This window comes from Thalassophryne amazonica, chromosome 2 (assembly GCF_902500255.1).
Source record: "Thalassophryne amazonica chromosome 2, fThaAma1.1, whole genome shotgun sequence".
NCBI lineage: Eukaryota > Metazoa > Chordata > Actinopteri > Batrachoidiformes > Batrachoididae > Thalassophryne > Thalassophryne amazonica.
Genome location: NC_047104.1, coordinates 21833879 through 21857151, shown reverse-complemented (window position 1 = coordinate 21857151; position 23273 = coordinate 21833879). Strand labels below are relative to the sequence as shown.

General features: G+C 41.8%; 1 protein-coding gene across 1 annotated transcript in view; it reads left to right on the top strand.

The window, feature by feature from the left end:
• Nucleotides 1-23273, top strand: part of adamts17 (ADAM metallopeptidase with thrombospondin type 1 motif, 17) — a 448852-nt gene that overhangs the window by 243040 nt on the left and 182539 nt on the right. Inside the window, exons 14-15 of the mRNA XM_034184238.1 lie at nucleotides 14281-14408; nucleotides 17912-18032. Coding sequence (XP_034040129.1) covers nucleotides 14281-14408; nucleotides 17912-18032 — 249 coding nt within the window. The remainder of the gene's footprint in view (nucleotides 1-14280; nucleotides 14409-17911; nucleotides 18033-23273) is intronic.

Here is a 23273-nt window from a genome sequence, read left to right as displayed (position 1 = left end):
AAGTTCTCCCACTTAGAAATCATGGAGGGGTCTGAAATTTTCATCTTAGGTGCATGTCCACTGTGAGAGACATAATCTAAAAAAAAAAATCTGGAAATCACAATGTATGATTTTTTTAATAATTTATTTGTATGTTACTGCTGCAAATAAGTATTTGAACACCTACCAACCAGCAAGAATTCTGGCTCACACAGACCTGTTAATTTTTCTTTAAGAAGCCCTCTTATTCTGCACTCTTTACCTGTATTAATTGCACCTGTTTGAACTTGTTACCTGTATAAAAGACACCTGTTCACACACTCAATCAATCACACTCCAACCTGTCCACCATAGCCAAGACCAAAGAGCTGTCTAAGGACACCAGGGACAGAACTGTAGACCTGCACAAGGCTGGGATGGACTACAGGACAACAGGCAAGCAGCTTGGTAGAAGACAACAACTGTTATGATTATTTATTAGAAAGTGGAAGAAACACAAGATGACTGTCAATCTCACTCAGTCTGGGATCCCATGCAAGATCTCACTTTGTGGGGTAAGAATGATTCTGAGAAAGCTCAGAACTACACAGGAGGACCTGGTCAATGACCTGAAGAGAGCTAGGACCACAGTCACAAAGATTACATTAGTAACACATGATGCTGTCATGGTTTAAAATCCTGCAGGGGCAGCAAGGTCCCCCTGCTCAAGCCAGCACATGTCCAGGCCCATTTGAAGTTCACCAGTGACCATCTGGATGATCGAGAGGAGGCATGGGAGAAGGTCATGTGGTCAGATGAGACCAGAATAGAGCTTTTTGGAATCAACTCCACTTACATGTTTAGAGGATGAGAACAACCCCAAGAAAACCATCACAACTGTGAAGCATGGGGGTGGAGACATCATACTCTGGGGGTGCTCTTCTACAAAGCAGACAGGACAACTGCACTGTATTGAAGGGAGGATGGATGGGGTCATGTATTGCGAGATTTTGGCAAACAACCTCCTTCCCTCAGTAAGAGCATTGAAGATGAGTCATGGCTGGGTCTTCCAGCATGACAATGACCCCAAACACAGCCAGGGCAACTAAGGAGGGGCTCCATAGAAGCATTTCAAGGTCCTGGAGTGGCCTGGCCAATCTCCAGACCTGAACTCAATAGAAAATCTTTGGAGGGAGCTGAAACTCCAAACCTGAAAGATCTAGAGAAGATCTTTATGGAGGATTGGACAAAATCCCGGCTGCAGTGTGTGCAAACCTGGTGAAAAACTACAGGAAATGTTTGACTGCTGTAATTGCAAACAAAGGCTACTGTACCAAATATTAACATTGATTTTCACAGGTGTTCAAATACTTGTTTGCAGCAGTAACATACAAATAAATTATTAAAAAATCATACATTGTGATTTCCGGATTTTGTTTTTTAGATTATGTCTCTCACAGTGCACATGCACCTAAGATTTCCATGATTTCTAAGTGGGAGAACTTGCAAAATCGCAGGGTGTTCAAATACTTATTTTCCACACTGTATATAGCACTTTCCCATCTGCATCAGACACTCAAAGTGCTTTACACATCAGTGCGCTTATATTCAACCCCAATGTGAGGGCTGCTGCCATGCAAGGCACCCACTACACACTGGGAGCAACTAGGGGGATTAAGGACCTTGTCCACGGGGCCCTTAGTGATTTTCAGGCTGGGATTTGAACTGAGGATCCTCTGGTCTCAAGCGCAATCTTAAACACTAGACCATGAGAAGATAAGAAGAACACATGCTGATAAGAAGACGTATATTGTATGTGTTGTGGTTGAGCTGATAAATGATTTAGGAACCCAATGCAGGGAGCTGTGTTGAAAACAGGTGACATTTTATTTAACAAATGCGGAATGGATATGCAGGAGATTTGGTTGGAGACACCAAATGCTGATATCAAATGCTCATGATACGACTGTGTTTGGTAGTGGGGATCATTTGGGACAGCTCCTGGACATGATGGAGAGGGAACTTGTCAAGTTTTGGCCCTAGTCAACCCTGAGTGTTTATTTTCAGCCCAAGAACTGTCCGCAGAGGGGAGAAAAAAAAAACAAAAACTAAAAAGGCGAGAAGTGTGTGTTGGTCCCAATATGGATTAACGGATGATTTCTCATGGATAGTACGACAACAGCAGCCATGAGCAGCCAGCTTGATGAGGACGGCGCTGGCGAATTTGGAGAGCAGCGCGCAGCCAGCCGACACGACAAAAGTTAAAGTGAGCCAACTTTTATGTACGCGTTACGTGTTGTGTATGTCAGGAAAAGTGATAATAATACAATAATATGCTGTTGTCGTGCCGTGTGCATTTTCTCAGTCCCTCCGTTCATGACCTTGTCTAACTCGGGCGATATCTGTCATTTTGGGCGACTGGGCATGAACGTCGGGCCTCTGAAATGCATACTGCCCTCCAAAGCATATTATTGTATTATTATATTGTTTTATAAAGTCTTTTCAAGCCAGCCAAAGTACCAACTCAACTCAACTCAACTTTTTTCTTATATAGCGCCAAATCACAACAAACAGTTGCCCCAAGGCGCTCCACATTGCAAGGCAAGGCCATACAATAATTATGAAAAACCCAACGGTCAAAAACGACCCCCTATGAGCAAGCACTTGGCCACAGTGGAAAGAAAAACTCCCTTTTAACAGGAAGAAACCTCCAGCAGAACCAGGCTCAGGGAGGGGCAGTCTTCTGCTGAGACTGGTTGGGGCTGAGGGAAAGAACCAGGAAAAAGAGATCGATCACTAATGATTAAATGCAGAGTGATGCATACGGAGCAAAAAGAGAAAGAAACAGTGCATCATGGGAACCCCCCCACAGTCTACGTCTAAAGCAACATAACCAAGGGATGGTCCAGGGTCACCCGATCCAGCCCTAACTATAAGCCTTAGCGAAAAGGAAAGTTTAAGCCTAATCTTAAAAGTAGAGAGGGTATCTGTCTCCCTGATCTGAATTGGGAGCTGGTTCCACAGGAGAGGAGCCTGAAAGCTGAAGGCTCTGCTCCCATTCTACTCTTACAAACCCTAGGAACTACAAGTAAGCCCGCAGTCTGAGAGCGAAGCGCTCTAATGGGGTAATATGGTACTACGAGGTCCCTAAGATAAGATGGGACCTGATTATTCAAAACCTTATAAGTAAGAAGAAGAATTTTAATTCTATTCTAGCATTAACAGGAAGCCAATGAAGGGAGGCCAACACGGGTGAGATATGCTCTCTCCTGCTAGTCCCCGTCAGTACTCTAGCTGCAGCATTCTGAACCAACTGAAGGCTTTTAGGGAACTTTTAGGACAACCTGATAATAATGAATTACAATAGTCCAGCCTAGAGGAAATAAATGCATGAATTAGTTTTCAGCATCACTCTGAGACAAGACCTTTCTGATTTAGAGATATTGCGTAAATGCAAAAAGGCAGTCCTACATATTTGTTTAATATGCGCTTTGAATGACATATCCTGATCAAAAATAACTCAAGATTTCTCACAGTATTACTAGAGATCAGGGAAATGCCATCCAGAGTAACGATCTGGTTAGACACCATGCTTCTAAGATTTGTGGGGCAAGTACAATAACTTCAGTTTTATCTGAGTTTAAAAGCAGGATATTAGAGGTCATCCATGTCTTTATGTCTGTAAGACAATCCTGCAGTTTAGCTATTGGTGTGTATCCTCTGGCTTCATGGATAGATAAAGCTGGGTATCATCTGCGTAACAATGAAAATTTAAGCAATACCGTCTAATAAGACTGCCCAAGGGAAGCATGTATAAAGTGAATAAAATTGGTCCTAGCACAGACCTTGTGGAACTCCATAATTAACTTTAGTCTGTGAAGAAGATTCCCCATTTACATGAACAAACTGTAATCTATTAGACAAATATGATTCAAACCACCGCAGCGCAATGCCTTTAATACCTATGACATGCTCTAATCTCTGTAATAAAATTTTATGGTCAACAGTATCAAAAGCAGCACTGAGGTCCAACAGAACAAGCACAGAGATAAGTCCACTGTCCGAAGCCATAAGAAGATCATTTGTAACCTTCACTAATGCTGTTTCTGTACTATGATGAATTCTAAAACCTGACTGAAACTCTTCAAATAGACCATTCCTCTGCAGGTGATCAGTTAGCTGTTTTACAACTACCCTCTCAAGAATCTTTGAGAGAAAGGAAGGTTGGAGATTGGCCTATAATTAGCTAAGATAGCTGGGGTCAAGTGATGGCTTTTAAGTAATGGTTTAATTACTGCCACCTTAAAGGCCTGTGGTACATAACCAACTAACAAAGATAGATTGATCATATTTAAGATTGAAGCATTAAATAATGGTAGGACTTCCTTGAGCAGCCTGGCAGGAATGGGGTCTAATAAGCATGGTGATGGTTTGGATGAAGTAACTAATGAAAATAACTCAGACAGAACAATCGGAGAGAAAGAGTCTAACCAAATACCGGCATCACTGAAAGCAGCCAAAGATAACGATACATCTTTGGGATGGTTATGAGTAATTTTTTCTCTAATAGTCAAAATTTTGTTAGCAAAGAAAGTCATGAAGTCATTACTAGTTAAGTTAATGGAATACTCAGCTCAATAGAGCTCTGACTCTTTGTCAGCCTGGCTACAGTGCTGAAAAGAAACCTGGGTTGTTCTTATTTCTTCAATTAGTGATGAGTAGAAAGATGTCCTAGCTTCACGAAGGGCTTTCTTATAGAGCAACAAACTCTTTTTCCAGGCTAAGTGAAGATCTTCTAAATTAGTGAGACGCCATTTCCTCTCCAACTTACGGGTTATCTGCTTTAAGCTACGAGTTGTGAGTTTATACCACGGAGTCAGACACTTCTGATTTAAAGCTCTCTTTTTCAGAGGAGCTACAGCATCCAAAGTTGTCTTCAATGAGGATGTAAAACTATTGACAAGATACTCTAACTCCCTTACAGAGTTTAGGTAGCTACTCTGCTCTGTGTTGGTATATGACATTAGAGAACATAAAGAAGGAATCATATCCTTAAACCTAGTTACAGCGCTTTCTGAAAGACTTCTAGTGTAATGAAACTTATTCCCCACTGCAGGGTAGTCCATCAGGGTAAATGTTAAATGTTATTAAAAATGATCAGACAAAAGGGAGTTTTCAGGGAATACTGTTAAGTCTTCTATTTCCATACATAAGTCAGAACAAGATCTAAAATATGATTAAAGATATCTGATTAACTGATTCCATCTGCTCAAAGTGGTATTAATCAGTAAAATCACCTGGTGGAGTCAGTGGCTGCAAAGAAAACCTGCACCCTCATGGCTCTTTCTGGAACAGGTTGCCTACCCCTGATCCATACCCTAATCCAGAACACTGTAGTGTTAATCCTCTTAAGAGCACCCAAAAACCGAATTGTGGTGACGGCCACAACCACGCGACCATCCACACACAGAGACCCAGATCACAGCTAAATATCCGATCACTACTGTGGCTGGTGTGTTGGGCCAAGATAAGAGTACAGAACCTTACCATATGACATGGACCACTCCGGCACATCAGAAGCCACGCGGCCGGCCGTGAGCGAAGACGGAAGTGGGTCCAGGACGCAGGGCCCCGGAGGAACCAGGGGAAAAGGGGCAGCGGAAGGGCACGGGGGCCAGGAAAGGCAGCCCCCGCAGCCACCGGGCAGCACAGCAAACCAACAGGGGAGTGGCCCGATGGCACCGGAACGCACCCCCGACAACAACACCCCACACACACACAGGGTCGCAGGGAGCCGCCCGAAACCCGAGGGAAGCACACAGGGCACCGGCATGGGCCCACCAATAGGGGGAGCCCCAGAACATCCACCCGGGCCACGGCCCCCGAGGGCAGGAGCAAGCGGCAGCAAGGACAGGGAGCAAAGGAGCCACCGCAACCGAATCCAAAGCACAAGTTAGGGACCACCGAGCCACACGAGGGTAGGGCCCAGTCCCCAGACAAGAGGCGAGTCCTGATCCCGGGGCCAGGAAGAGCGCAAGGCCCCCCCAACAGCCAGGCCCCCCAGCGCAGCCAATAACAATATTGTTAACAATATTTACAATATTTAACATCATGGAGAACCCAGCAAATGCATACATAAAACATTGGCTCACTTTAACAATATTTAACATCACCGAGAATGTCAAATTAATGTCCGGGATTGATGTTGATGGTGCAGTTGTTAAATGATGGGTTGTAAAACAGTGACTTCATTTGGTTTTGCACATTGTTTTGGGAGTTTGGAATTGTCACATTTATTACACTGTGTTCTGGAGGGGCTTGGCCAATGTCGAATACGTTTTCGATCTGTGGCAGATCTGCCATGGTAAACAAGCTTGCTGCTGGCATGCTAGATGACCAGGCACCTGCAAGCAAAGTGCAGATATTGTTACGATTGATTTATGAAATGCCAATATACACTTTTAAAACTGTTATTACTTGTTTATCACTGCAAGATTCCTGGATTTCAAAATCATCAGCGCAGTCATATTCCATATGGAAGGTGGCTTGATCTAATATTCCTTTTCCCACGCTTCCTGATGGAGAGGTGTTTTTCATCTTCAGCGTGTCAGCGATGATTGCATTACACGTTTTCTTCTGGTTTTCAGAGATGTCTTTGATGTAATGGCTTAGGCTAGTGGTTTTCCGGTGTTTTGTAATTGCGATGATACTGTGAGGATCCACCCCAACTCTGTAGAGTGTGGTTATTGTCGAGGCTCTCACCCTGGTGGTTCTTGGTGACTTCCGTTGCCTGCATATATACGTACTCCTGACCACTGTCGTCCGTTGCGGTAGTAATGTGGCCTTAGTCATAACTCGCCCACCCCTCACGGCCACGTCGGCCAAAAAAAATAACAGAGATTGAACCAGTTGCACTCAAATAGTACAATAGGATCAGAATGCCGAATGAAAATATTTTCCAATTTTCTCCATGTGCAACTCACCAATAGGAGGTTTGTGCATTGGCTCCTTGTTTCCCTGTGCGAAATATAACTTGCTTCGAGTAACGAACATCTTGTTGGCTGTGGTGAAGGTGCTGTCTTTGATGACATTAAAATCCCTGCTGTAAGGTGTGGCGCTCACGGTCCGTTGAATGGCTGCCCTTAGCTGAGTCAATGTAGATGGGGTGAGCGATTTACCTGGCTTTTACTCTTCACCTTGGCGTAGTAGCACCGCAGCATGTCATTTAGTTCTGGTGGCGTAACAGTATGCAGGTCGCATTCAAGTCACGGAACTTGTGCATTCCAAACTCTGTGGATTTTGTCATGTTAGCTGGTACTGCACTGCTCTCCAAATTCGCCAGTGCGCCCTCGTCAAAACTGGGAAATTGTTTGAGTTTTTGTTTTCTTTTGTTTTCTTTGTTTTGTTTTATGAGAGATCTTTTGTTAAGTGTGTGTGTGTGTGTGTGTGTGTGTGTGTGTGTGTGTGTGTGTGTGTGTGTGTGTTGTGTGTGTGTGTGTGGTGTGTGCGACCGAATAAAAATTCATTCAAATTCAAAGACACCAGAGCATGGAGGCTGGACCAGAATGCATGGTATGACAGGGAACCAGAACCAGATGGCAACAATGTAGCTGGTGGGAGACAGCAACACTGAAAAAAATGAGCACAAAGCAAGTCAAAAACGGATAATGCAAAGACAAGTGTAAGCAAGATTTTAACTGTCATGGGAGATAGTGAAACCAGGTTATCACAGGATGAAAACTGAAATTCTGGTGTGTGTGGAGGCCTGAAGAACCAGGGCTTAAATAAAGGTGCGGGTGATTGCTTACAGGTATGATATAATCAGCTCCGTTGTACGGGTCCTGGGACAAAAAAAAACAGAGTGAGGGAGAACAGAGCAGAAGAAACACCAAGACAGCACAACATTGTGTCCAGGTCAGGAATGAGGAGCGCTGGCCTTTATGTTGGCCTGTGCTGTGGAACAAACTTTGGAATGACATCTTGGCTCCGTCCTCATGTTGTTTGGTCACTCAATGTTTGTCAAGTAAATGACACTGTCACATCCACCAACCCTGGGAGCCGTTTCTTGTCGACATGCTGGATCAGGACAGGACCATCTTTTCCCTGCAGTGCCTTGCTCAATGACACTTTGATACTCAGACAGCCGTAACTGGATGAAGTGGTGATGGGTGTAGTCGTATGCCTGCAAGTGGAGCTGCTATCCCAAGTATGCACAGGAACCAGAGGAAACACTGAAAATAGTGTCTTTGTGCAAATACCAAAACCTTCTGGATGGAGTGCAGTCATCAGTCAGCTGACCTGTGTCCAGCTGTTGTCAGCCCTCTCCGCTGATGTCTCTACTGCACCCACTGACATTAACACTCTGGGCTCCATGGACATGCCAGCATGTCCAAATGAACTATTCCTCATTGTTGTATTTTTTTATTCCTCTACACAAAGAAAATCTTTGTAGAAAACACACATTTTTTAGGATCAGAACATGCAATTTTAAGAAAAAAAAAGTGATCATGGGTATTTTTGCGACATGGACGGTGGATGTTTCATCATTGAAGGATTTTATTCAAAGTGTTAAGATTTATTGAAGATACAAGACATCCACTTGGCACAAAGAGTGATATTTTCTTACAAATATGGTCTTTTGGCAATGTAACAGTTCCAGTGGGGTGGCGCTTCTGCTTCTATACATTGATCTAAAACCATTTTCATATATTACAGACCATTTGTGACCTAAAGACTTTGATGAACCCATTTCTAACACCAAGACAGTTGATCCACATGAAAACAAATGTGATTGTGTGTACGTGTGTGTGTAAAAGGCAATCTATGTATGTATGTGGCAGAGTTTGTGTTTGCTATGCACAGCCACAGTAATTAAGCAGTCAACACCAAACTTGGTACGGTGACTGGGGGCACCAAGGGGGAGGTCACTGGGGCCCTTAGGTTGAAAGCGCGCGCACACACACACACATACAGTCAGCCTTATGTATTAGATCACAACACACTCACTGGAGCCCTTATTTTGACAGGTCACATGGTACTCAGGTCAGGTAGCAAGCATCACACTTTACTTACTACGTAATCGCGGCTGGTGAGGGTGGACTATAATTAGAATCCAAACGGGCCAGTGCGCTCTGCATGCAAGTTAAGGTGTGCATTTTTGACTTAAAATGTACCTGCTGTACCTGTGTATAGCAGGTACATTTAAGTTACATTTTTCAAGTTACATTTTTCAAGATTGTCAATATGCCTCCCAAGAAGCAGAAACCCCAAGTGCTAAACAGATGAAATGTAATAGAGCTGGGGAAACATCTGCAGAGACATTAAGAACATTATTTATCCCACAGCATTACAGTGATATGACATGCTATCACCTTTTTATCATCATTCACTTGAGTCTCATGAATGTCACAAATTGCTCTATGGAAATTAATGATGACAGCATACACACAATGCAGTGCAACTTACTACACCTTAACTAAAGTGACATGAAATATACAATGTCATGGCTAAAATTCTTCAGGTAGAACGGTAATTCAACTAGTATAATATAAAGCTGACTGTGTGTGCGCGTGTATGTTGCTATGCACAGCCACAGTATTAAGCAATCGGCACCAAACTTGCTATGGTGACTGTGCCTGTGCCGCCGCACCGCGGCGGCTGCGTCCCGACGCGCGGACCCGTCCGCACGTCTTTCATTAAAAAAATCTCCTTTAACAGTGGAATATCTGGATAAAATGCTGAAACCGACTTCTTCTGAAACTTCTCTGTTCTCTCACGACGTCCTGGATCAATAGAGCCTGAAATGTGGAGGTTTTCAGCTTGAAACAGGCTGACGACGGCGCCTGGGAGCGCTGCACGACGTCCCACTGCGTGGGAAGTCCTTAAAGCGACAGTATCACCTCAAAATCTCTCATCAGCCTTTAAAATTTTCACAGAAAACCAGCTTAATTTTTCGAACCGTGTCCACTTCGATGTGCCTCACAGGTTTAGAAAAAAGTTTGATCAAACAAAGCGCCAGTCTCTCAGCAACTTCTCAGACAAAGGAATCCGACGAGGGGCTGGACGACTCCTCCCACAATGAGTGCTCACAGGCGAATGACGTCACCGGACAGGCGTTGAAAAACTCACAGCATGCACACGAGGGTTCAAGCATGTCTGACGTAAAAACATATGAATGAAATCCATATAGTTTTTGAAAAAAATAAAAAGGACCTATACTTTATTGACCGCCCTCGTACACAATGCAATGCAGCTTAATACATCTTAAATAAAGTGACATGAAATAGACAATGGCATGGCTACAATTCCTTTCTATCACCTGTACGTAGAACGGGTAACTTGGCTAGTCAAATATATAAATTTGACTGTGTGTGCGTGTATGCATGTGTGTGTGTGTTTGCTATGCACAGCCACAGTAATTAAGCAGTCAACACCAAAATTGCTATAGTGACTGAGGGCACCAAGGGGGAGGTCACTGGGGCCCTTAGGTTGAAAGTGTACGTGCACAAACACGCACACGCTCGGCCTTGTATATTAGAAGTTTGCATCATTGTGGCTCATTTTGAATGCCGCCCCTAATTCTCTCTCTTTGGTAATGCCACATTTACGTCACAGATAAGACAGATGGATTTGGCATTCGAATGAATGAAAAAATAATCCTCTTACCACTCTGAATGAAAATATTTTTTTGATTTTTTTTTAGCCTCCGCCAATGTAGCATTCCCTCACACTTCTTCTGTGGTGTTTCTTTTTCTTCTTCTTTGGCATTTAACGGCAGCCGACTTCCTTATTGGTACATTGCTGCCACCTTCTGCATCAGCCCATTATAGCTGCACTAAATCCTCTCAATGAGTCCAGATATTGTATTTTTACAACTGGTCAACCGATCAACTGGAACTCAACCGGTCAATCCACGATTGACTGGTTGGGCACACCAGGAGTAGACAGTTCTCCAAAATTGAGGGATTGTGCAAGAAGAAGAGTGAGGAGAGCTACCAAGACAACCCAGAAGTAGTTCTGGGCTTATGTGGCTGTGATTGGAGAAATTTGCACAGTGCAGATTTTGCATCACCACTCTTAGCTTCATAGTGGAGTAGATCAGAGAAGGATATTCTTTCACCAAATAGATCAAATATAGGCTTGCATCATCTCAGATGCATGTTCTGGCAATTTGTTGCTAAACGTTCAGGTATTCTTTTTAAAATCCTCCTCTATACCACTTCATCATGAAGCTGTATAACTGGTGACACAAAATGCAAAGCATATACAATAGTGTTCAGCATAATAGTAGTGCTATGTGACTAAAAAGATTAATCCAGGTTTTGAGTATATTTCTTATTGTTACATGGGAAACAAGGTACCAGTAGATTCAGTAGAAGAAGAAGTAGAAAAAAGTAGAAGAGGGGGTGTTCACAATAATAGTAGTGTGGCATTCAGTCAGTGAGTTCGTCAATTTTGTGGAACAAACAGGTGTGAATCAGGTGTCCCCTGTTTAAAGATGAAGCCAGCACCTGTTGAACATGCTTTTCTCTTTGAAAGCTTGAGGAAAATGGGACGTTCAAGACATTGTTCAGAAGAACAGCGTAGTTTGAGTAAAAAGTTGATTGGAGAGGGGAAAACTTATATGCAGGTGCAAAAAATTATAGGCTGTCCATCTACAATGATCTCCAATGCTTTAAAATGGACAAAAAAAAAAACAGACGCGTGGAAGAAAATGGACAACAACCATCAAAATGGATAGAAGAATAACCAGAATGGCAAAGGCTCACCCACTGATCAGCTCCAGGATGATCAAAGACAGTCTGAAGTTACCTGTAAGTGCTGTGACAGTTAGAAGACGCCTGTGTGAAGCTAATTTATTTTCAAGAATCCCCGCAAAGTCAGGTGCAGAAGAGGTTACAATTTGCCAAAGAACACATCAACTGGCCTAAAGAGAAATAGAGGAATATTTTGTAGACTGATGAGAGTAAAATTGTTCTTTCTGGGTCCAAGGGCCGCAGACAGTTTGTGAGACGACCCCCACACTCTGAATTCAAGCCACAGTTCACAGTGAAGACAGTGAAGCATGGTGGTGCAAGCATCATGATATGGGCATGTTTCTCCTGCTATGGTGTTGGGCCTATATATCGCATACCAGGTATCATGGATCAGTTTGGATATGTCAAAATACTTGAAGAGGTCATGTTGCTTTATGCTGAAGAGGACATGCCCTTGAAATAGGTGTTTCAACAAGACAATGACCCCAAGCACACTAGTAAATGAGCAAAATCTTGGTTCCAACAAAATTAATGTTTTGGAGTGGCCTGTCCAATCCCTGGACCTAAATCCAATTGAGAGGTTGCGAGGTGACATCAAAAAAGCTGTTTCTGAAGCAAAACCAAGAAATGTGAATTAATTGTGGAATGTTGTTAAAGAATCTTGGAGTGGAATAACAGCTGAAAGGTGCCACAAGTTGGTTAACTCCATGCCTCGCAGATGTGAAAAAATCATGAAAAACTGTGGTTATACAACTAAATACTAGTTTAGTGATTCACAGGATTGCTAAAAAAGCAGTTTGTACATAATAGTTTTGAGTTTGTAGTGTCAACAGCAGATGCTACTATTATTGTGAACACCCCCTTTTCTACTTTTTTTTACTAATAGCCCAATTTCATAGCCTTAAGAGTGTGCATATCATGAATGCTTGGTCTTGTTGGATTTGTGAGAATCTCTGAATCTACTGGAACCTTGTTTCCCTTGTAATAATAAGAAATATACTCAAAATATACTCATTAATCTTTTTAGTCACATTGCAGTACTATTATTCTGAACACTACTGTATATCTTATATTCAGAAAGTTGAGATTGTTTTGAAAATTTTGATATGCAACACATGGGCATTATACTATACGCAGGTACTTTAAAAGGGAAATTCCTGAAGGACACATGCCGGTGAGTCCCAGTGTTGCCACAGTTACTTTGAAAAAGTAATCCAATTACTGATTATTGATTACTCCTTGCAAAAGGTACTTAGTTAGTTAGTTACTTTACTGATTACTCATTTGGAAAAGTAACAAAGTTAGATTACTAGTTACTTTTTAGTTACTTTCCCCAGCTGCCGACAACAACCCTCTGCCACCTCAACATGACGATACCTGTTTTGCCAAAACTCACTTTATAGTCACCCTTTCTTGGCTTCAATGAAAATAAATACTTGTTTTATAAACAGTAAAATAAAGACCTCTTTCTTGACCTCATATTTAACTGTTGACAGCACTGTAACAGTAAAACTTGCAATTTCTAACCTACATTGTTTATAAATGGAACTATTAAATTCATTCTAACATTTTTCTAACATTTAAATTCTCTCAACATTTTACTTGTCGAAATTATTATTATTTTAAGTCGTATTAGTAGTTGTAGTAAAAAAAGGTTTCAAAACTGGACCTTTAATCTAGGGGTGTTATGGGGGCACATCCTTGCCCCACACCCCCATTCCATCTGGATTCGCCCCTGCTTTGGCGTTTGAGCACAACGAATGGATAACATTTATTTATGCAGAAAACATGACCAGATTTACAGGTAAGAAGGTTTTATTGCGTTTTCACATCATATGGTCCTCAGAAAGAGAGTTTATGTGCATTTGAATGGAAAATAGTTTTAGTTGTTGACGCGTCGTGGAGGATCAGCTGTTTTTAGCAGCAGATACGGAGCGGCTCGGAGAAAAAAAAAAAGCATAAAAATGTCTTTGTAAAGCTCAGTGCAGGTGTGCTGTTGTCACTGTGCTTTAAGAGGTGAGGACGAGTCGTAGCTGTTGCAGTAAACCACGGATGAAAAGCTCACAGCTTGCTTAAAGTGTGTAGTTCAGTCGAACCCCGACCTCCTGCCCACGGACCAAGTTTAATGCTGCTATCGACCCACAATGCAAAAATAATAGTAACACACAGTGACTTGGAGAAGTAACTTTAATCTGATTACTGATTTGGAAAGATTAACGCGTTAGATTACTCGTTACTAAAAAAAGTGGTCAGATTAGTGTAACCCGTTACTAAGTAACGCGTTACCGGCATCACTGGTGAGTCAATGGACCTCAAACTGCTCAACACCAGTGTAACCTCATCTCCTGTGTAAATGGTCTTTCTAAGAATAAAAATGACAAGTGTGTGTTTTCCAGATTTCCAGATTTACAGCCAACAATCTTCCGGACAGAATAATAATATTTGCTAATGCCTCTGCAACAGTAAACACAAACAGAACATTTCTCTCACGTTTGGATGATTCATGTTTTATCATTTGACTGGATGTGTGACTACCTGTCATTAATGTGTGTGTGTGTGTGTGCAGAGAAGCCGTGTGTGTTGTTCTGCAGCCCAGTGGGTCGAGATGTTGCAGTTCTGATGGCTGACAGAGTGATGGACGGGACACCGTGTGGACCGTATGACAGTGACCTGTGTGTTAACGGGAAGTGTCAGGTATAAACACACACACACACCGTGCTCGTAACAAATACACTCTGAGCTGCAGAAGGCCAAAGATGCAGAGAAATTATCCACCCCTAAATCTGAGTTTTTTTTTTTTTTTAATGAGTATTTTTTTCTCTGGCTGTGTTTACACTGATGAGATGTGTTTATTGTCGGGTCACTGAGTGAGATTCTTGTTACCGAATGGATAAAAGTACTAACATTTGCACACAGCTTTGGTTATGCTTTGTAATGTCAGAGAGGGAAACATTCTGAAATGTTTTATCAATTCTTGTAAAAACTACCATTCCAAAGTGCCAAAACAAACACAAAAAAGTGAATAAAAGATTAAGTCAAAGCATCGGGTATAAATACCCTCACAAGGTTTGATCATTTTAGAGGCATTTCGGGGCCACTACAGAGACCTAATTTCATGGATTTCCATTTATATTTTTTGTATGTTGGGGTGTGTGGAAACCTAACTGTAATAAAAGAATCTCTCTATGTAGACCTTCTTTCAGTGATACCTGCCTAGTGCTGTAGCATATGTACTTACTATAAATGCCATAGCATTGGACAGATATCACTGAACTTGCCAAAACTATTCTTCAAGTGTCTTTCTTTAACCTGCAATGAGCTTTGAAATATACTGGAACTTCATACAAATATGTTTAAATAATTTAAAGAGATTAAGACTAAAAACTGAAGGAAATCAATTGTAAGGCCTGAAAGAAGTTTCTGTAGGAAGTATTTTAGCCATAAGGTCAAGTGAGAGGGGGAAGTGTTGGCTTTTTAAACACTTGAAAGACACTGGACTCATGGGGAAGAATTAGTTCTATTATAACGGACTGATGGAGCAGGTGGCAGCAATGCAACAAGGATGCCGGCTGCCGTTATACACCACAGAAGAAGTGTAGTGCCCAGAAAATTGATATTCATAGAATAAATTTATGGTCTAGACCTACACCAGTCACTACACGGCCTACATGGTCACTCGGGAGGAGCTCGGAGTTGAGCCGCTGCTCCTCCACGTCGAAAGGAGTCAGTTGAGGTGGCTCGGGCATCTTTTCCGGATGCCCCCTGGACTCCTCGCTGGAGAGGTGTTCCGGGCGTGACCCATTGGGAGGAGGCCCCGGGGAAGACCCCGGACATGCTGGAGGGACTACATCTCTCGGCTGGCTTGGGAACGCCTTGGGGTTCCCCCGGAGGAGCTGAGGGAGGTGTGTGTGTGGATTGGGAGGTCTGGGCGGCTTTGCTTGAGCTGCTGCCCCCGCGACCCGACTCCGGATAAAGCGGAAGAAAATGGATGGATGGATGGACCTACACCAGTTTGTGACAAATATGGACCATGCACCCTAGTATTGTGTCCCATTAATGTCTCTGGGACAACATTGGCTGTGGCTGGTAGGGCCGCGTGACATTCTCTGACACATCTTTTGCAGGTATGGCTGGTCACAAGGTTGTCTCCATGGGGGTTTGCTGTCCTCCTGTCTCTTTTTTCTTCCACTAAGGCATGGAACGTCTCTTCTCCTGCCCTGAGCATGTTGCATCATCTGATGCAGTCAGCTGCACCATTGTCCCAGCTCTTCGTGTTGATGCCCAGAGCTGTCATTTCGCACTTGCAGACATCTTTGTAGCCCATCTGGGGGCAGCCAATGGATTTCTTGCCGGAGGCTAGTTTGCCATATAAGTTGTCCTTTAGGATAGGCCATTGCTTCCGTCCAATGCACATGACCAAGCCAGTGCAGTCTACGCTGTCTGAGCAGTGTGTACATGGTGGGAAGGCCAGCACGTGCGAGGACCTCGACGTTGGGCACTTTATTGCTCCACTTGATGCCAAGGATGCGGTGAAGACAGCACATGAGGAAACTGTCAGTCTCTTCCCTTTTTGGGCATACGTTGTCTATGTTTTGTAGCCATACAGGAGGGTGCTGATGATGCAGGCCCTGTAAAGTGTCAACTTGTTTGGAGTTGTCAACTTTGAGTTCTCCCAGACATGAGTGGTAACTCAGCCAAGGGTTGTTGTGGCCTTGCCGATGCGCTTGTTAATATCTGTATCGAGGGACAAATTATCACTGAAAGTGTGCCCAAGGTAAGTGAAGTGATCAGTTATGTCAAATATGTCGTTGTTGATAGAGAAGACAGGTGGAGCGTCAACACCTTGACTTAGCAAGTTTGCATTTTTCAGGCGCTGGGTACATTCTCTTATAAAACACATCCTTTCTTTCTGGTGTGAAAGTCAGAAGTGGGGTGTTGGTACAAATCAAAGTGACTGGGCTGTTGGAGTTCTGGAGACAAAGATCCCGTCTATTTCATGACCATTACAGAAGAAGACACCCACTCCCACTTCTGGATGGAGCCACACCTCAGACAGAGAGGGAAAAAAAACAGAATCAGGCAGCAGAAAGACTACAAATAAGGTATAGTTTGTCAGCATTATGCAACAAGAGAAACATAAGAAATACTAAAGTGATTGCTGGCCGCTAGCCGTAAGCTTCACTAAGAACCTAGACTTTAAATATAGTTGAGGCTGCAACCCGTTCTGTTTACTAAAAAAATGAATTTAAAGGGTAGAAAGCACAGTACCGTACTATGCCATTATGCTAGCCATACGAAAGGGAAAATAAGTGTGTCTTATGTCTGGACTTGAAAGTCTCTAGAGAATCTGACAGTTTTATTGATGCAGGGAGATCATTCCACAGAACAGGGGCATAAGAGAAAGCTCTGTGACCCACAGACTTTTTATTCACCCTGGGGATACAAAGTAGTCCTGCACCCTTAAAACGCAGAGCCTAGGCTGGTATGTAGGGTTTAAATAGATCAGCTAAGTGGGCTAACCTTAAAATCTGATGTCACAGGGACAAGAAGCCAGTGAAGAGATGCCAAAATGGATGTAATGTGGTCAAACTTTCTGCTTCCTGTCAAAAGTCTGGCAGCAGCATTTTGAACCAGTTGGAGACCCTTATCTTATCTAATCTTCACTATATTTTGCAGGTGGAAGAAAGCAGTCCTTGTAATATATCTAATGTGGACATCAGGATCAAAAATTACCCCAAGGTTCCTCACTTTGTCAGTGTAATGTCTAACACATGAGCCTAGGCTAAGAGTTAGCTGATCAAATTGATGCTGATGTCTCACTGGACCAAGAACCATCATTTCAGTCTTGTCAGAATTAAAAAGTTCGAAATTGCTTGACATCCAGATTTTCATTTATGCGAGGCAGTCCTCTAAGGATTTTATGTGGATGAGATAACCAGCAGTTATCGGCATGTACTGTATAACTGAGTATCATCAGCATAGCAATGAAAGGTAATCCCAAAACGCTGCAATATGTCTTTGGATAGTCCTTGGATAGTCCTGTTCTCATTCTGTGGACATTCCAGCTTCCCAATTTTTTTTCCCAGGTCTGACATTTGGCAAGTTTGACATTTGACACACATGCGCACCATACACACATGCACTGCTCTGTAAAGATGACTCATCAAACTTCTGTTTTCTTGTTTTGGAATGAGCAGAAAATTGGCTGTGATGGGATCATTGGCTCTACAGCAAAGGAAGACCGCTGTGGTGTTTGCAGTGGAGATGGGCGCTCCTGCAGGATTGTGAGGGGAGATTTCAACCACACCAAGGGAATGGGTGAGTGCTTTAGCTGTGTGACTGTCTCAGTGCTGATATCGGACACAAAGGCCAGTTATCGTAGTGTCTGTGGGTGCCACTCTGGAGCCTGCATGTAGATGTGTGGTTGGTGTTCCAGCATAAATGCAGCTTCGAGATAGACCTTTCCGTCCTGAGTGCAGTGACAGTGGACAGTATGCTGGACACATGGTGCTGTATTTTGAGATCACATTAACTTTTTGTTAATAAAATTGACATGAGATCTTCAGGTTTAATCTTATCAAACGTTGGTAAGATTAAGACATTTGGACCCCATGTGCTCACTTTCTGTGATTATTTGACATTATTATTTAAACTAATTGTGTGGTGTTACTTGTCCTCCTGCTGTTTAAGTGCAGCGTGCTGTTGATGTAACAATTCTCGCTTTGCTGTCACTTCCTTGCCCTCTACATTTTTGTTCTACATTTGTGTGGGCTCAGTGTGGCTCAAGGTTCAACCCTTTCAAGGTTGTGCCTTGCCCAAGAACACATCGACATAACTGGTGTTGGGTTAGCAGCGCGTGTGTGTGTATGTGTGTGTGGTGTGTGTCATTATTGATAAGCAGTAACCGACGGCATCTTTGGTATGTCTTTCTTATTGCCCAACCAATATATCGATTTGCCAGTAATATTGGCTGATATAAACCTTTCACGGGTTGTGTATCGAGAACCGGTTCTTTTCAAGAATCGTTAAGAAATGATTCGATCCACCGACATCAATAACCTTTTTGCTTAACGATTCCCTTATCGGTCCATCAAAGCGGCCGTTGTTTTTGAGGGTGTTTATCTGAAAATTATAATTTCTTTTTTTTTTGAGATTCTTTATTTTGGTTTTTAGACAACAGAGAATATTTACATTGTTTTTTAGATAGAAATCTGTTCAGTTTCCTCTGTAGTCCTCAATTTTAAACAGTAAACATAAAATATAAACATGGGAGAGATAATGATTGTAAAACAACAACAACAAAAAAGTGCCTACCGGCCTATCAAAGAGATTTGAAGAGAGAGATACAGAAATTTAAAGCAAATAAAGAAATAACTTGAGTTAAAAAACACTAAGACAAGACAGCATCATACGGTTCTTGGATTGTCACCTCCACAAAGTCCGCTCGTAGAGGTTTCACATATTTAACCCACTTCCTCCAATATTCAATAAAAGCATCCTTCTGTAAATGTAAACAAAAAGTCATCCTTTCCATAACATAAAGATCATGCACAATATTAATCCACTCTTGTAATGCGGGGGGTTCAGGAAGCAGCCACTTTCTAGTGAGAGCTTTTGATGTTCAGGATGTTTATTAGTGTTTTATGGATCGCCATCCAAAATGGTTTTATTACTGGGCACTCCGAGAAAGTATGCCAGTGGTCTGCCTCCTGACACCCACACTGTCTCCAACATTCACTATCCCCTCGTGCAAAGTGTGCTTTCTGCCTAGGTGAGATAAAAAAAAACGAACACTACACTTCCAACCAAATTCCCTCCACAATTGGGAGATTGTACAGCTCCATACAAAATTCCACATACCTGACCAGTCTTCATTTGATATTGAGAGATTTCCCTCTTTCTCCCATTTCCTTGTAATGTACTCTGTTGTATGTTGTTTCTTAATCATAAGACCTTTATAGATTTTGGAAATAACTCCCATGTTTGAAGCATTTTGATAAGTCAGTAAATAATTGTTATGTGTCGGACGCAGCTCGGAGAACCGACCAGCGTTTGAAGGACCCAGTATGAAATAAGCAGAGCACGGTACAAAGGCTAACTGAATTTAATACATAACAGTGATAATACAAAAAGGTGCGGCCTGGCGTGGTGCGCTCCCAGCAGCGCTAACGGTCCGGAGCCAGAAGCTGTTTCGGACCCAAGGACCCCGCCGACACCCCCCAGGTGGCCGCAACAACCGAGTCTGTGAAAGAAGGAACCATTATGTGAGTCCACACTCTACACACAGAACACTTAAAGGTGTACAAACAGCAAACACTTCCTGGCTTGATTGCTGATCAGCTTCCAACCTGCAGGCATGGAACATCCAGTTCACAAAACTCCACCGCAGTGGAAGCTGATACATGACTAACAAACAGCTCAATACAATAAGGTGTGAGGGACACCACATTTACTGACTGTATAACTGTTAGTCACAAAATCTAACGTACCTCAGGAAGTGTGCTGACGAGCGTGAGACCTCACCCCCTCCTCTTTCACAGACTGTGCATCAAACCTGGACGTTTCTCAGCATCCGCTGCTGATGAGATGGCTCCCGAGACGACGATCTCACCCGTCTGGTCACAAGGTCGAGTCTCTGGCAAATACACACTGTGCACTCCAGTCTTAAATGCCAACATGCTCCAATCCATCCAGATGCACCTCAGCTGTGAGTCCTGACGAGTCGCAGGTGATCAGGGTGAGGTCCTGACAGCCTCAGCAACACAGCCACTCAGTCCCAAATGCACGCCACCTGGGAGGAAAACAAACAGACAAACAAACCGGCAGCCAGGCCCCCCCCAGCCATATAACAATAATCTCAGTATTGGATCCTCTAGACTTGTATTTTTTCGTATATTACAATCAAAATAGTTACGAATCTGAAGATATCTATAAAAATCACTTTTCTCAAAACCATATTTTCTTTTCAAATATTCAAAGTCTTTAAATTGGCCTATTTCTGTTAAGGAGAAGAAGGTTGTTATTCCTTTTGTGATCCATGATTTGAATCTATGATCCATCTTGTTAGGTTTAAAACCAGGGTCAAAGGCACACCATTGAATTATTTTAATTATTATTTTATTTAAATCAGAGAAAAGTTTCTGGGGGATTTCTATTGGAAGGGCCTGAAATAAAAAGAGAAATCGAGGCAGAACATTCGTTTTTACCGAATCAGTTCTATGACTGAGAGAAGAAATAGAGTTCCATCTACTGATGTCTTCTTTATTTTTTGTCATGAGGGGAGAGTAATTTAAAGCAAAGAGTGCATCAATTGTATTTGATAATTTTATTCCCAAGTATTTCAATGAATTCTGGTCCCATTTAAAGGAGAATTTCTCTTTATTTGAATTGGAGGTGAGTAATTGAAAGACATGATTTGCGTTTTCTGTATATTTAATTTGTATTCTGCGTATCTATTAAATGTGTGTAAAAGGGTCATTAATTCAATAAGTGAGCAAGAAGGCTGGCTTAAATAGACCAAAACATCATCAGCATATAGTGCCACCTTGTGGACTTCTTCATTTATACAAATTCCCTGGATGTTTTCTGTCTGTCTTATTTGTTGTGCAAGAGGTTCTATATAAAGGGTGAAGAGCAGCGGCGACAAAGGGCACCCTTGTCGCATTCTGCACTCTAAAGTTATAGGAACCGTGAGATAACCATTTATTTTAATATGGGCTGAGGGTTTACTATAAATTGTATTAATTATTTTAACAAATTTTTCATGCATGCCAAATATTTTTAATACATTACATAGGAAAGGCCAGCTCACTGAGTCAAAAGCTTTCTCGGCATTTAGGCTGATAAATAAAGATTCGATATTATTCTGTTGAATATGATTATTATGTGAAGGGACCGTCTAATGTTGTCATGTGTTTGTCTTTTTGAGATAAATCCTGTCTGGTTATTAAGTATGCGCTCAGGGAGAATTTCTAATTTTCTAAATTTTGTAATCAGCATTTAACAGAAATTGGCCGATATGATCCACAATCCAAGGTATCTTTTCCTTCTTTGGGTATAATCGATATCACTGCTTCATTCCAAGATGGAGGCATCACACCTTCCAGAGTTGTATTACAGGCTGTGAGTAAGCTTAGCATTAATTCCTGGCAAAAGGCTTTATACCATTCTGATGGAAAACCATCTGGTCAGGGGGATTTGTTTGCTTTAAGCTTGGAGATAGCTTTATTTAATTCTAAAACAGTCACTGGACCAGTTAACAGTTTTTGTTTTTCTGTCATTACTGGCAAGTTCAGAGTACTTAAAAACCGGGCTATTTGTTGCTCATCTTCTAGCAGGGGTTGCGTGTATAAAAGTTTATAAAACCTTTTAAATGCCTGTTGTATTTCCTGTTGCTTATATAGTGTAATTTTAGAAACTGGATCTATTATCTTGTATATGGTGTTATCAGCTTGTTGTTTTTGTAGCCTTCTTGCCAAAAATGTTATTGATTTTGAGCTTGACTCATAGTATTTCTGCTTTGTGAATACCACCTTTTTTCAATTTCCTTTGAGTACAGTATATTTATCTCATTCCTGATTTTCTTTATCTTTGTGATCAAGTCTGTTTTTTGCTCCTTTTTATGTTGTGTCTCCAAGTCTTTTAATTGCTTATTAAGATCTACTAATCTTAATTGTCTTTTTCTTTTCATAAGAACAAAATGATATAAATTTTCCCCTGATAACGGCTTTTAATGTATCCCATACTAAAGCTGAGTTAACCTCCCCATTATCATTTTCTTCTAGAAACATTTCTATTTCTTTTTTCATTTGAGTTTTAAACTGTAGATTATTTAGAATGCTTGTATTAAATCTTCATAATGTTTTTCCTGGACTATCACCAATATGTACAGTGCAGGAGAGAGGAGCATGATCAGACAGATCAGTGTGTCCTATATCACAGCTGCACATTCGTTCTCTATCTCTCTCAAAAACAAAGAAATAATCAGTTCTTGAGTAAGTATCATGGGGGCATGAATAAAATGTATAATCCCGGCCTGATGGGTTAAAGTTTCTCCAGAGGTCTAAAATACCAAGCTCACATATAAGAGCATTAATTTTTTTTATCCAAAGGTGTTGTAGTTGAAGTTTTTGATGAGTCCAATTTTGGATTCAGGCGGATGTTCCAGTCTCCACCACATATGATGATGTCTTTAGCCTCCATTATTAAATTCAACATTCTTCTGTAAAAAGCAAAGTCACTTCCAGGGGTGGGGGCATAAATGTTGCATATAGTTATTAATATACCATTGACTTTGCCTGTCACCATTATAAATCTTCCCTCTTTGTCTGTTACTTTCGAAACTAATTCAAAAGACATTTTTTGTGATATTAATATTGCTACCCCTCTCCTACACCCACTCTTATAAGATGAATGATATACTCTTGAAAAACCCATTCTTTTTAATTTTTCATGTTCCGTTGGGCTGAGGTGTGTCTCCTGTAAGAGGACCACCTGCCCATTTTCCTTTTTCATTTTAGACAATATTTGACTTCTTTTAGTTGGGTTTAGAATCCCTTT